The 13012-nt window shown below is 40.2% G+C and overlaps 1 protein-coding gene across 1 annotated transcript; it reads left to right on the top strand.

Annotated features, from left to right (window-relative positions):
• Positions 1-2360: 2360 nt before the first annotated feature.
• On the top strand, positions 2361-12013 carry ddx51 (DEAD (Asp-Glu-Ala-Asp) box polypeptide 51). Its single transcript, XM_084082307.1, has 16 exons — positions 2361-2550; positions 3504-3898; positions 4155-4426; positions 5572-5722; positions 7159-7304; positions 8091-8162; positions 8268-8374; positions 8614-8722; positions 9579-9724; positions 9837-10050; positions 10426-10541; positions 10662-10778; positions 11118-11219; positions 11401-11464; positions 11632-11766; positions 11888-12013. The coding sequence occupies exons 1-16, from the start codon at positions 2528-2530 to the stop codon at positions 11903-11905; spliced, it is 2187 nt and encodes a 728-aa protein (XP_083938433.1). The 5' UTR covers positions 2361-2527; the 3' UTR covers positions 11906-12013.
• Positions 12014-13012: the final 999 nt, after the last annotated feature.

The raw sequence follows: 13012 nt of genomic DNA, 5'->3' as shown, positions 1-13012 counted from the left end.
AAAGTAGATTTTACTTTGACCCTAACACACCGCTGCCAAGATGTGTTTTTATAGTGGCATTAATATACTCTAATGCTTCATTACAATTTCACATCCTCCTATAATTTGACAAACCTCTGTGGTCGGCGGTGAGCCCAAAACTTCCACACAGCCATTGACCATTACTATGCCAACGGAACTGCGAAGCCCGTTTTTCGATATCACTAAATCTCAGCTGTTAGCGTTACACTGTCGCCATGGTTACGGGTCTGCCCAGCTATGGGACGAACTGCCTCCCATGTGCGCATACCCCCCCACGGATGCGTCGACGGGGTATGGACTAGTTCAGGGGTCTTCAACAGGGGGTCCGGGACCCCTAGGGGGTCCTCAGAGTTGCTACAGGGGGTCCGCCAAATCTTTGTGTGATATGATTTCTTTTTTTTACCTTAACCACTTGAACTCTAGCATCCCTTTTTCTGAGGAGCACTTTAGCCAAAAATAGCAGATCTACAAGATCAGATCTACAAGCTCACAACGCCTCGCAGCGCGAGGCGTTGTGAGCTTGTAGATCTGCTATTTTTGGCAAAGAGGTATAGGTGTAGAGGGGAAAAAAGAGCAGACCAAGTAAACCAAAAAGTTAAATTCTGAAACACTTTTATACAATATAGAGGGGGTCCCTGCTTCATCTGTCTCACTAGGGGGTCCTTGGCCTGAAAAGGTTGAAGACTCCTGGACTAGTTCATTATAATTGGTATAAGATTATAATGTATTATGGTATAAGATTATAATGTATTACAACTGTGATAATTATAATATGCCGTGATCCTTGCAAAAAAGGGTTCAGAATTAAAGTCATAGAATGCTTCAATCTTCATATAATTGGTCCTCACTAATACTCGTGATAAAATGGTACAATTTCTTTTCTACTCGGTCTGTGTCTCAGAGGAGGGCTGTGGACAGTTCAGAGTCCCGTCTACCAGTGAAGTCGTCCTTTAATGAAGTGCACTTTCTGTCAGGACTCAGAGTTTGCAAGTGGCATAAGCAGTGGTGTAACTATGTACATTTATTCAAACAATGTACTTAAGTTTTTTTTACTTTACTGGAGTATTTACAATTATCTGTACTTTTACTTCTGCTCTACATCTCAGAGGCAAATATTATACTTTTACTCCACTATTACTTGAAAACTTCAGTTTTGTAGATTTTGATTATTACAAAACATTACATTAACCTCTTCAGCCCTATATACATTTCGGCCATTCGAAAATATATTTAACAAGCTCACGAGCTTGTTAAATATATTTAAAAAAAAAATATTTATACATTTGAAAACATGTGAAATGGGACATTCTGCATAATGAGTACTTTCTACTTTTGGTTTTTAATGTACATTTTGATACCAGTACTTTTGTACTTTTACTCAAGTACATTTTTAATTCAGGTGTGGGTACCTTCTAAATTGCAGTATTGATACTTTTACGTAAGTAAAACATTTGAGTTATTTTACCACCACTCAAAGTAGCACTTTAAGTGGAAAAAAGCTTTTTTTCCATGGCTTTTGACAGTCTACTCTAGCCACACCTACGGCTTCGCGGGCTAATCAACACCCACCAGCGTAAGCCAATGAAAACGAAGAGGCAGGGAATCATTAGGATGCGTCAGAAAACTGCGTCTGTCTGACGTCATTAGTGTTGCCATGTCCGCTTATTATACGCAACTTTGGGCTTGTTTTTCTGTGTAGTTGCTTGAAAAATATTGGTAGTTGCGATTTTTTGGGCTTGCTTATTGTTTGGCTTGATATTTTACATTATAGACCAATTATTTGTTTACTAACATTGAGCCTGGACGCACAGGTGATTGTTTCACGCAATCAATTCCCAACCTGTTTCGGGGTGCACTGGTTTCAGCACACCCCAACCCCCTCTTGTGTGTGTTGGCTAGTGAGACGCGTCCTAACGAGACCTGATATAATGGGTTTCGTTGCGCGCATACTGGCTGCACGCAGCCAGTATGACGTCGTCTGTTAAGGGGTCTATTAAATATTGTCATAACTGTTTGGTGCCAGGGAGCATTTGTGTTGTTTAAATGTTAAAAATATATATCCAAATATTCCACTTTTTTCAAGAGTTTTTGAAAATAGCCGATCTACACAACAAGTCGCATCGCGACGCGTTGTGAGCTTGTAGATCGGCTAAAATCAAATGGCTATTTTAAAATAGCCGATGCATTTAAAGTGCTCATGTCATGTGGCCTAGGTTGCTTCTTTCGGGCTTGTTTTTATAGACCTGGTTTCTTATCTATCTCACAAAACATGGCAACGCTGCTGTGTGACGTCGTATGTGCGCGCCCCATGTGATCTTTTTATCCACATGATAAAGTAGTGTTTCTGTTTGGCTGTTGCTTTAATCCACAAAGTTTAGTTTCGGGCCTTTGTCGTATTATACCACACACCCCGATTATGTTACATTGATGATAATATTAATACATATTGATTTCTTCATATAACACACTTGAACAGAATACAATTATTCTGGGATTACTTACTGAAATGTCTCTGTTTGTTATAAACAGGTAGGTTTGTTTTGCTTCTCATTTTCATCTCCATGACTGCTGCTAATATACCATACCACACAGCATGCCTCTCAGATTATTATTATTATTATTATTAATATATCACGTCATAGCATGCCTGTCAGATTATTATTATTATTAATATATCACGTCACATCATGCCTCTCAGATTATTATTATTATTAATATACCACAAAACGACATGTCTGTCATATTATTATTATTATTATTATTATTATTATTATTAATATATCACGTCACATCATGCCTCTCAGATTATTATTATTATTAATATACCACAAAACAACATGCCTGTCATATTATTATTATTATTATTATTATTAATATATCACGTCACATCATGCCTCTCAGATTATTATTATTATTAATATACCACACCACAGCATGCCTGTCAGATTATTCGCTATAACTGTGATCGTTGTAAAACGATGCATCTGTCTCATTTGGATGATAAGTCAAATACAGTCAGTGGTGGAAAGTAACTTAAGTACATTTACTCAAGTACTGTACTTGAGTACAAGTTTTACTTTACTGGAGTATTTCCAATTTTCAGTACTTTTACTTCTACTCCACTACATCTCAGAGGCAAATATTGTACTTTTACCCCACTACAATTATTTGAAAACTTAAGTTAGTAGTTACTACTAACTACTAGATTTTGATTATTATTACAAAACATACATTGCCCACCTGTATACATTTTGGCCATTTGAAAATAGCCGATCTACAAGCTCACAATGTGTCGCCATAAGACGTATTGTGAGCTTGTAGATCTGCTATTCTCAAAGGATTTTTATACATTTGAAAAGTTGTGAAATGGCACATTCTGCACAATGAGTACTTTAAATACATTTTGATACCAATACTTTTGTACTTTTACTCAAGTCAATTTTGAATTCCGGACTTTTACTTTTACTTCATGTCATTTATAGATACCTTGGGGATGAAGATGATGGGGGCGGTTCAAATAAAGAGTCTCGGTCCAAGGCTTTGTTGGCTAAGCTACAACAGAAGGCAAAAGAGAAGGAGAAACGGATGTCGACAAGCCACAAAGAACAACAGCCTGAAGTCCAGACAGATCACAAAGAGAAACAACGGCCGCCTAAATTCCAAACGGATAACAAAGAACATCACCTTGAAATCCCGACAGATCACAAAGAACATAAGTCTAAAGCTCAGACACATACCCAGGATGTCAAAAAGAAAAGAAAAGTTGAAAAGGACCATAAGCAAGAGTCTAAGCATTCAAAGAAATCAAAGGGAGAAGAAACGGTAATCGTGCCTTTGAGTGCTTCTGACCACGAAAAGACCGTCGAGGAGGAGAAAGGTACGAAAGACAAACGTATATTATATATGTGTTTTTTTTTAAACAACTGCCCACAAAAAGGTTGGAAACTTCGGTCGATTATTTCTCTCCTTTAATAATATCATCCTCCATCCTTACAAGCTGTACCTCGTTAGACACAATACCAATTGGTATTATTATAGAGGTGAAATAATCAACCGAAGTTAAGTTTCCGGACTTTTTGTGGGCAGATATTTGAATTGTCTTTGATTGTCTGTGCTTGTTTTTGTTGTTATAGCTGTTTTAGAAAAAACAGATATTCCTGTAACTGGACAAGATGAACAGGTAAAAGTCGCAGAAGAAGAAGAGGAGGATGAAAGGGAGGATGAAGAAGAAGAGGACGAGGAAGAAGAAGAAGAGGAGGAGGAGGATGAAGAGGAAGGAGAAGAAGAAAAAAAAGAGGAGAAGAAGGAGATGCAGGTTGACCAATTAGAACAAGGCACAGAGACGGCCCCCACCCAGACCACTTTCACCATACTTGGAGGATTCAAGAAAAAACCTGTCCAAAAGGTAGAGTGACAAATGAACACACCAATTAGAATCCCTTACTTTACTAAACTAATTCTCTGAGAAAATGGCATAGATCGTAAGCCTTCTAAAGGACAAGACACTAGAAAGGGGTGCTCCACAGAGCACATGTGTCCGCCAGGCTGGGTTGCCTACCCAGAGGGCTATGGAAGCCATAGTTTGCAGCCATCAGGTCCCAAGGAAGCTGCGAGGGGAAATGGCATTTATACATATGGAGCAATTTGTCACATTTGTGACACCTCCTATGGGCAGAATTGAAAGTGAATTTGGAGGTGTACTCTATATAGAGGCCCTCAACATGCGATTCCAATTTGGGGTTGATTGCCTGCTTCCAACATTTGTGGCAGGGGCCTATTTCTTACAAAAAAACATCATGAACGTAACATCCAAACAGTATGTAATATCAAACAGTACCACAAGGCTGACCAGCTCTGTCGCCGTGTTATGGCTAGAGTGTCCACCCTGAGAGTGGTAGATAAGGGTTCAATTCCTGGGAGTCATTGTCACATGACTCCTGAGATTATTTGTGAATAAAGAAAGAAGGCAATGGAGCAACAAGACAAATGTAAGCCTTTTTTTATTTAAGGTGCAAGTATAGGATATGACATGTCAGTACACCTTTGTCAGGTCATGTGCTGACCTGATCATGCTCAGAGATATAGTTGTTCAGACCACTGTCTCCTTTCCTTCATTACTCTGTCTACTCCTCTACTAACCTGTCTCATTAAAGAAACTACAGTCATATGCAATCTATAAAACAACAGCAACAACACTATACTGTGCTCGTTGATGCCAAATGATGTGGGTGACATGACATGACCTCTGGAGGCCACATATATGCTCGGCCTGAGACTGAGTCTCTGCAAAGCCTTCCTCCTGTGCCTCTACTTAGGGGCATCATCATTACCTACTGTCATTTACTACTTACACCCTATATACTTCATTGTACGTGAAATAGTGAAAATAGCCAATCTACAAGCTCACAAAAGCATTGAGAGCTTTTAAATCAGCTTTTTTTCGCCGAATGTTCACCTATTTCTGCCAAAATGTTCAGCTAGTATCATATCATACCCAGAATTAATAATGGATATACTTGGCACTGTTTGTGTGCATCTTTCTGATGGTAGGTGCACAGAGTCCTGCCCCAGTGGCTCGCTCAGCCTGATAGGATTCAGAGAGACATTACAAGCAATCTGGTTCCCATCTCTGAAGTCCAAGGCATCTGTGATCGTCTCACAAAGAATCTGGAAAGCAATGGAATCCAGCATCTTTTCCCAGGTAATAACAGTTTTTTATCCTGTAAGAACAGTGCTTGAATAAAGAAGATGACAATAGGTAAAATGGAGCAACAGAATGCATGCAATGCAATCAATCTCCACTGTATATCCTTCTGGAAACAATCTGTTAATAATTTTGGTTAAAGTATTACCAAAGTAGTTTTGACTATTTAAAGCTGCAATCCGTAACTTTTATGTCCTATTCAGGAGTCGAGTCTGGCTGGGTCCCCTGCACAAGCACCAACATTTCTGCTCCTGAGCTAATGCAGAAAGCATGTTTGGGCAGAGGATATATTGCGCCTTTGAGCTTCCTGCAACAGTGTACCGCTTGTCAACCAGTAATTGTCCTACTCAATCACAGGATATACAGTACATATCTCAGTTAGTTATATTGTATTAACATACTCTTCCTGGTTGGTCAAAATAACATTTTATTCACAAAATGTTGTGATTTGAAGCTTTAAAAAAGTACTTACCAGCGGACCGGTAGGCAGCGGTTCAGGTAGGAGAGACAAAGGAGACTCTTTGTGTCTCCTACCGGAACCGCTGCCGGTCATCAAATTATTGACTTAGGAATGCGACAAAAACAAAGAAATATCCATGAATTCAAGTCTCCATGGGGTGACTAATCGATATAAAACTAGAAAAAGTACTCCTCGGAGCACAGGTCTCCGCCAGGTCAGGTACGTTATTATGGCCTCCTGGTGGCGCTATAATAGGCCAATGTGAAAAGGGTGCCATTTATTCTTAGGCCTTTCACGGCAATCAGACTCTGCATTCATGATTTGAGGCATTTTGTTGCAAAAATATGTTTTGCTAAATTAGACCTGCTGGTGGCGCTATAAGAGGCCAATGTGTAAAAGGGTGGCGTTTCGTCCTCGGCCTAGTGGGAATGTGCGTGTGAAATTCCACGGAAATTGCAAGCTGCGTGCATAATTTGAGGCATTTTGTTCAAAACGGACCAATCCTGCAAACTTTGGAAGCCAACCGTAGCCAATCAGGATGGAATATGGGAAATCGAACAGATCCGTGTTGATCACATGACTATAGAGATACTGCGTACCAATTTGCATGACGTTTGGATAAAATCTGTAGGAGCAATGTAAAAAAATGGGTTTTGCACAAATCAGCCTCCTGGTGGCGCTATAACAGGCTCATGTGAAAAATGTGGGGCAGAGGTTCTGAATTGGCATCCCACACACACACACACACACACACACACACACACACACACACACACACACACACACACACACACACACACGGACGGACAGGGGGTAAAACATACTCTCTCGCCATGCCTTTCGGCCTGGCGAAGACAAAAAGTAATTTTGGGGGTGAACTATCTCTTGTATGAGATATTAAACATACAGATATAGAATACAGTGACTTTCAGTTGTTGAAAATATTGTAAGAATATTTTATTTTCTTGTGCAGTGCAAGCGGAGGTCATCCCTGCCATTTTGGAAAGTGTACACCAAGGTCTGCTGGTTGGACGAGGGGGCTACAAGCCTCGAGATATTTGTGTATCCGCACCGACCGGAAGTGGCAAGACCCTCGCATTCGTCATACCTGTGATACAGGTCAGCAGACTTCAATGCTTTTTTATTGTTTTCAGAAAGGTTCTAAGTTATAACTGTACTCGGGCTATTTTTGGTGAAGAGATTTGTTGTAGACGGGAAAGATAGGTCAATCTACTGTACATTCTACCAGCTCAAATTTTGAACGTTCCCCCCCAGAATAGGCATGCTGGGGTTTAAGTGGTTAAAGCTCTACTTTGCTGTATGATGAATAGAAAAATGTACGATTCACAAGCTCACAATGCATCTCATGATCAAGCCCCCAGAACCGCAGCAGAATAGTGAAGCTGCCGTCGCCTGGTGGTCAAATCTGGGATCGCAAGACTTCCGCATTTAAAACACTACTGCGCGTGTTTCTACCGTTTGAAGCGCCTGCTAGGTGCTCAACTCTTCTGCATTTGAGCACCAAAATTTGTTGCTCAAATACAGAAGAAGAGGGTACTTCCGGGTGCTTTTGCATTGTGAGCTTTTAGATCTGCCATTTTCTTTTTTTTAGAAATGTATCCAGATGTCCGTTTTTTTGCCTATTGTACTATGCCAAAAACAGGGACACCAGGTTGAAAGTGGTTAACCAAACAACATAAAATAATGCTGGTTACTGTCAGTGTGCTGCTGATTGTCAATGGCATGAGATTGGTCAGTTGATGGGGATTTCCTTTTAGAGTCTTGGGTCTCAGTCATGAATAACAATCAGTTATTGATCACCTTGAATAACGTGGAGATATAACTGCCCTATTCCTGCTCAGTTGGTTTTGATAAAAATAAAATGTCATTTGTGTATCACCGTAGGCGCTGATGCAACGAGTGGTGTGTGAAGTCAGGGTTTTGGCTGTGCTGCCAACAAAAGAGCTCGCCCAGCAGGTAACCGACTTGTACAATACAGATTTTATACCAACCCCACTAGATCTGTTTTGCAGTTGCTCCAGTGTTTTAACAGCTTGGTTGAAATGTTTTACTACATCACAGGTGTGCAAAGTATTCAACTCATACGCAGAAGGCACCGGTCTAAAAGTGGTGATGCTGGCCGGACAGAAGAGCTTTGCTGTGGAGCAGTCTTTACTCATAGAATCTAGGTGAAGATGCTGTGGCTTTGGATCATGCAATTGAGGCCTTAGATGATCATGATTGGTGTATAAAAAACTGTGTTTAGAGTGTTAGAAGATCACTAAAATAACATGCCATAAAACTGCTGTAAAATATTTCGATTACAGTTCTAATATGTATCCAACAATTTAATGTTCCGACATTTTATATTTTTATTATTATTATTATTATTTACCATGACCTTTATTGGCAACATAATGTTTTCTAGAGGGGGAAGACGATGCAGTTTGGCAGATATTGTTGTTGCCACACCTGGTCGACTGGTTGATCACCTCAACGAGAATTCTGACTTCTGTCTGGAACACCTCCGATTCCTTGTGAGTGGTTAAGGCCATTAAAGGACGACTTCACCGCTTTTCAACCTATCTTCATACAATTGGTCCTCACTAATACTCATGATAAAATTATACCATTTTTTTCTACTTGGTCTGTGTCTCATAGGAGGGCTGTGGACAGTCCAGAAACCCGTCTACCAGTGACATCATCGTTAGGCATGATTTTTTTTTCCAACAAGATTTCACATTTTTTATTTAGATTTTTATTAACACGAGAACAATGGGATCTATTATTGCATTACAACTTTCCAGGAATAGAAAGCCTGCCGTTTCTATTAGCTTGGATTCCCCATTGATGATGTCACTGGTAGACGGGACTCTGAACTGTCCACAGCCCTCCTCTGAGACACAGACCGAGTAGAAAAAAATTGTACCATTTTATCATGAGTATTAGTGAGGACCTATTATATGAAGATAGGTTGAAAAGCGGTGAAGTCGTCCTTTAAGTATTATGCTGTAGGTCAGTAATTCTCAACCTGTGATTTTGGGGGGTCCCCAGATGACTGTGGAGTGACAATTTAAGGACTTTTAAGACCTTTTTAATACCTCCAAAAAGAAAAGAGGAATATTTTCAGATCGGGGTCCACGGACAAATATATGTAATTTGAGGGGTCCTTGACATGAAAAAGTTTGAGAATCATTGATATAGAAACATAGTTTTTTCAGAAAACTGCTAAGATTTAGAAGATGTTTGTAGAATCGGCCTCAGGTCTTAATGGGTTAAACCCTGCATTAGATGCGCTCGGCCTTCGGCCACAGTGTAAAAATTGACCATGTCAAATGTGTGGAAGATACATTTTGTGCAAGTCTGTGATTGTGTCGACATCTTCTGATGCAGATCATTGATGAGGCTGACCGCATGATTGATAGCATGCATCAGTCCTGGCTTTCCCAGGTAATCAAGGCGGTGTACCGGTCTGGAAGTGGCAACAAAGCCACATCCATCTTCACAAGGACAGAGCTCACACACATCACGGCGGCCAGGTAACCCTAACATGGAATAATTGGAGCATTTACAATCAAATAGCACTTCAATTCCCTAATTGAAAATGAAAATGATAATAGTATAGCCATTAACAGTGACGTTGTATCATAGCTTGTCTCCGCCTCAGATGCCTCTGCAGAAGCTGCTGTTCTCAGCCACCCTGACCCACGACCCTGAGAAGTTGCAGCAGCTGGGCCTTCACCAGCCCCGACTCTTCAGCTCGGTCCACGGTCAACTTGCCGACCACACCACCGGCAGTCAACCCGGCACGCCAGAATCCACGTCAAAGAAACCAGAAAGATTCAACTTCCCCCAAGGACTCACGGTAAGGTTTTGTCATCAGCCAAGAGCAAAGGCACATCTGATTGAAGGATATTTGATTGTTAGTAGATGATGAGCATCCGATTGGTCTTTCTAAATGGAAAGTGAACATTCAGCATCTCTTTTATTGAGGTAGACACTTGAAGGGGCGTAAGTACCATAAATGTGGTTGCTAACCAGCCATTTTGTCTGGTTACCCCGTTAGGGTATGAAGTAAGAATAAGAATAAGTAAGAATAAAAAAAACATGGCCACCATGTGAATATGGTCAATGGCCGGCCACACAAAAATGTCAAATTAACCTCCAAAAATGGTCAAAACTTCAGTCACAGTTTGTAACTTACTGCACCTCACGTTCTCTGTGTGCTTTGTTCCTTTAGGAGTTGTATGTGCCTTGCACTCTGAGTAAGAAACCCCTACTCATCCTCCACTTCGTGCTGCACATGAAGTTCAGCCCCATTCTGTGTTTCACCAACTCCAGAGAGGCTGCACACAGGTTGGCTTAAAGCAGCATTCTGCTGTTCTTGAATCAGGTCCATCAGTTTTTGTTTTACATGTTGCATACCAGTAAAAGTTCTTGTTCCACTGATTAGCTCTCTGTGTTTTTTTTTTGTAGATTGTACCTGCTGGTGCACCTGTTCGGTGGAGTGCAGGTTGCAGAATTTTCCTCACGACTGTCTACAGGAGAGAGGAAGAGGACACTGAAGGATTTGGAACAGGGAAAAATCCAGATGTGCGTATAGTGTGTGCGTGTGTGCACGCGTGCGTGTTCTTTTTTGTGTGGGTGTGCCTTAAGGATATTCAGACACTCCATTCCTAATGTTTCTTTTTTAGATTTACATTACCCAGTAATTATTGGAAGTATATTACTAGGACATTTGATATTACATTTTAGTTATGGTTTTTCTTTTTTTCCTCATGTAATTAATTTCTAGCCTACCTTTTTTTTTTATAGACATGGATGATTTTTGGTGACCACAAGAGTAGACAAAAGTAGTGCTTAACTATTCATGAACTCCTATCCACTTTAAAATGGAATTTGTAATGATATGCATGCAATGCCATTTTAAAGGTTGATCAGCACAGACGCTGCTGCCAGGGGCATCGACGTGAAGGGGGTGAAATATGTTGTGAATTACGATGCACCGCAATACATTAGGACCTATGTTCACAGGTGAGTTAATTTCTCCCATGATCCACTAGGAGCATGGATAAAGAACTTTTAGGAATATTGCATGATTTAAATCAGTTGCAAAATCAGTTCATTGCTGCACATCAATGCTGCTACTGTATGTCCTACTGTGCTCTTGATATAATGTCTTGCCTTTTGTGACACCTGCTTTGTTTTGGTACAGAGTTGGAAGAACTGCAAGGGCAGGAAAAGCAGGCCTGGCCTTTACCTTTCTGCTAAAACCACAAGTGAGATATTCCCACATTGAAATTGATGTATCTGAAAGTCATTTTGTGTGTCGGTATCTTTTCACGTTTAGTTGAAGGTGTGTGTGAGAACGACATGCATCTAGGCAACAAATATACCCGGAAGCAGATACCGTATTAAAACAAAGTCTTTGCTGCCATTTCCACAGGAGAAGAACTTTCTTCAGATGGTGAGGGATGCCGGCAGCCCCGGAATTGAGAGGCAGACGGTCAAAGCTGAGAGTCTGAAGAGTATGGAAGCTCACTATGAGCAAACTTTGCAGGAGTTGGCCAGAGCTATAAAGGTAATTTGGCAGAACTACGATTGCCTGCATAATGTCTTTAAATGGTCAGATTTGCTCTCTAATTATATATGTTGATTACATATTGGCCAGTGAATATTGATTCCACTCACTTTTTCCACAGGAGGAAAAAGCCTCATAATGGGAGTCCACATGCGCCTTATGGAGTTCATACAGTATTGAGATTTCATGAGTTGTATTTCAAGGCATTTATTTCTGTCTAATAAACATCCTGTCTATGTGTGATGAATCTGGTGATTTCAACTCCTTTATCTTTGCCACTGATTAGTTGAACCAGCATTATGCACCTCCTGCACAATATTAGAATAAAGGTCCTGGAAAGCTTCTAAGGGCCTTGGGCTGAAAAGGGTTATAACATAACAGTTTTAAGAAATATTGGCCTGATCTGAGAATTCTGAAACCCCTGGTCACCCAAATGGGTATTGCCAGTCATTCTGGCTGATTAGACCTCGGATTGAAGCTGGTTGGGGCTCTTCTGACAATTAAAAACCCATACCTATAAGAATCACAGATGTAAGTTACAGTACTAGTCCTGCCCTAACAAGTGCATCAAAGCAAACAGGAAAATCATGGTCTGAACCCGCCCACACCAGCCAAAAATAACCTGCGTGTGGGTGTCCAGGGACAACATGGGCTGTCATTACTCCTTCAGAGTCAATCGGCCGAACCGATACTTGTAGAGGTCTCATAGGTGTCATGTGGCTACTTGTTTTTCTTCCAGTATACTAAAAAGTAGGCTACCAAAGCAACAAAGGTACAAGCCATATATTAATGTCTGTCTATCTCTATTTAACCATCTATCTACTACTATACACACATACATTACATACAATTTTATATATATACACACATATATATATATATATGCATGCATACATACATACGTTTCTTTTTAATCTATGTGTGTGTAATAACATTTGTATAGGCCTATTTCTCGACAACACTTCAAATGTCTTTCGAGAATAAATAAAGGTTTGAAATGAAATTCATATATACAGAGAGACCAATGGTGTTAAACAATCTGTCGTGGGCTTTGACTACCAACTCTATCAGGCACAACTGAACCCAATTAACGCTTAATTAAGCTCAATTCATTCAGATGGTATTTATATTCAAGTCATTTTGTGGCATTAAACAAGAAGTTGACAGATAAAATTAAGTCTGATAATGAACATGCAAGTACCGTGCATGTTCACATCATGTATTTTTTTTTTTTTTTTTTTTTACC

Source organism: Gymnoscopelus microlampas (assembly GCF_963454915.1).
Source record: "Gymnoscopelus microlampas genome assembly, chromosome: 16".
In the NCBI taxonomy this organism is placed as follows: Eukaryota; Metazoa; Chordata; class Actinopteri; order Myctophiformes; family Myctophidae; genus Gymnoscopelus; species Gymnoscopelus microlampas.
The sequence above is the reverse complement of the archived record's forward strand: the minus strand, read 5'-3'. Positions and strand labels throughout refer to the sequence as shown.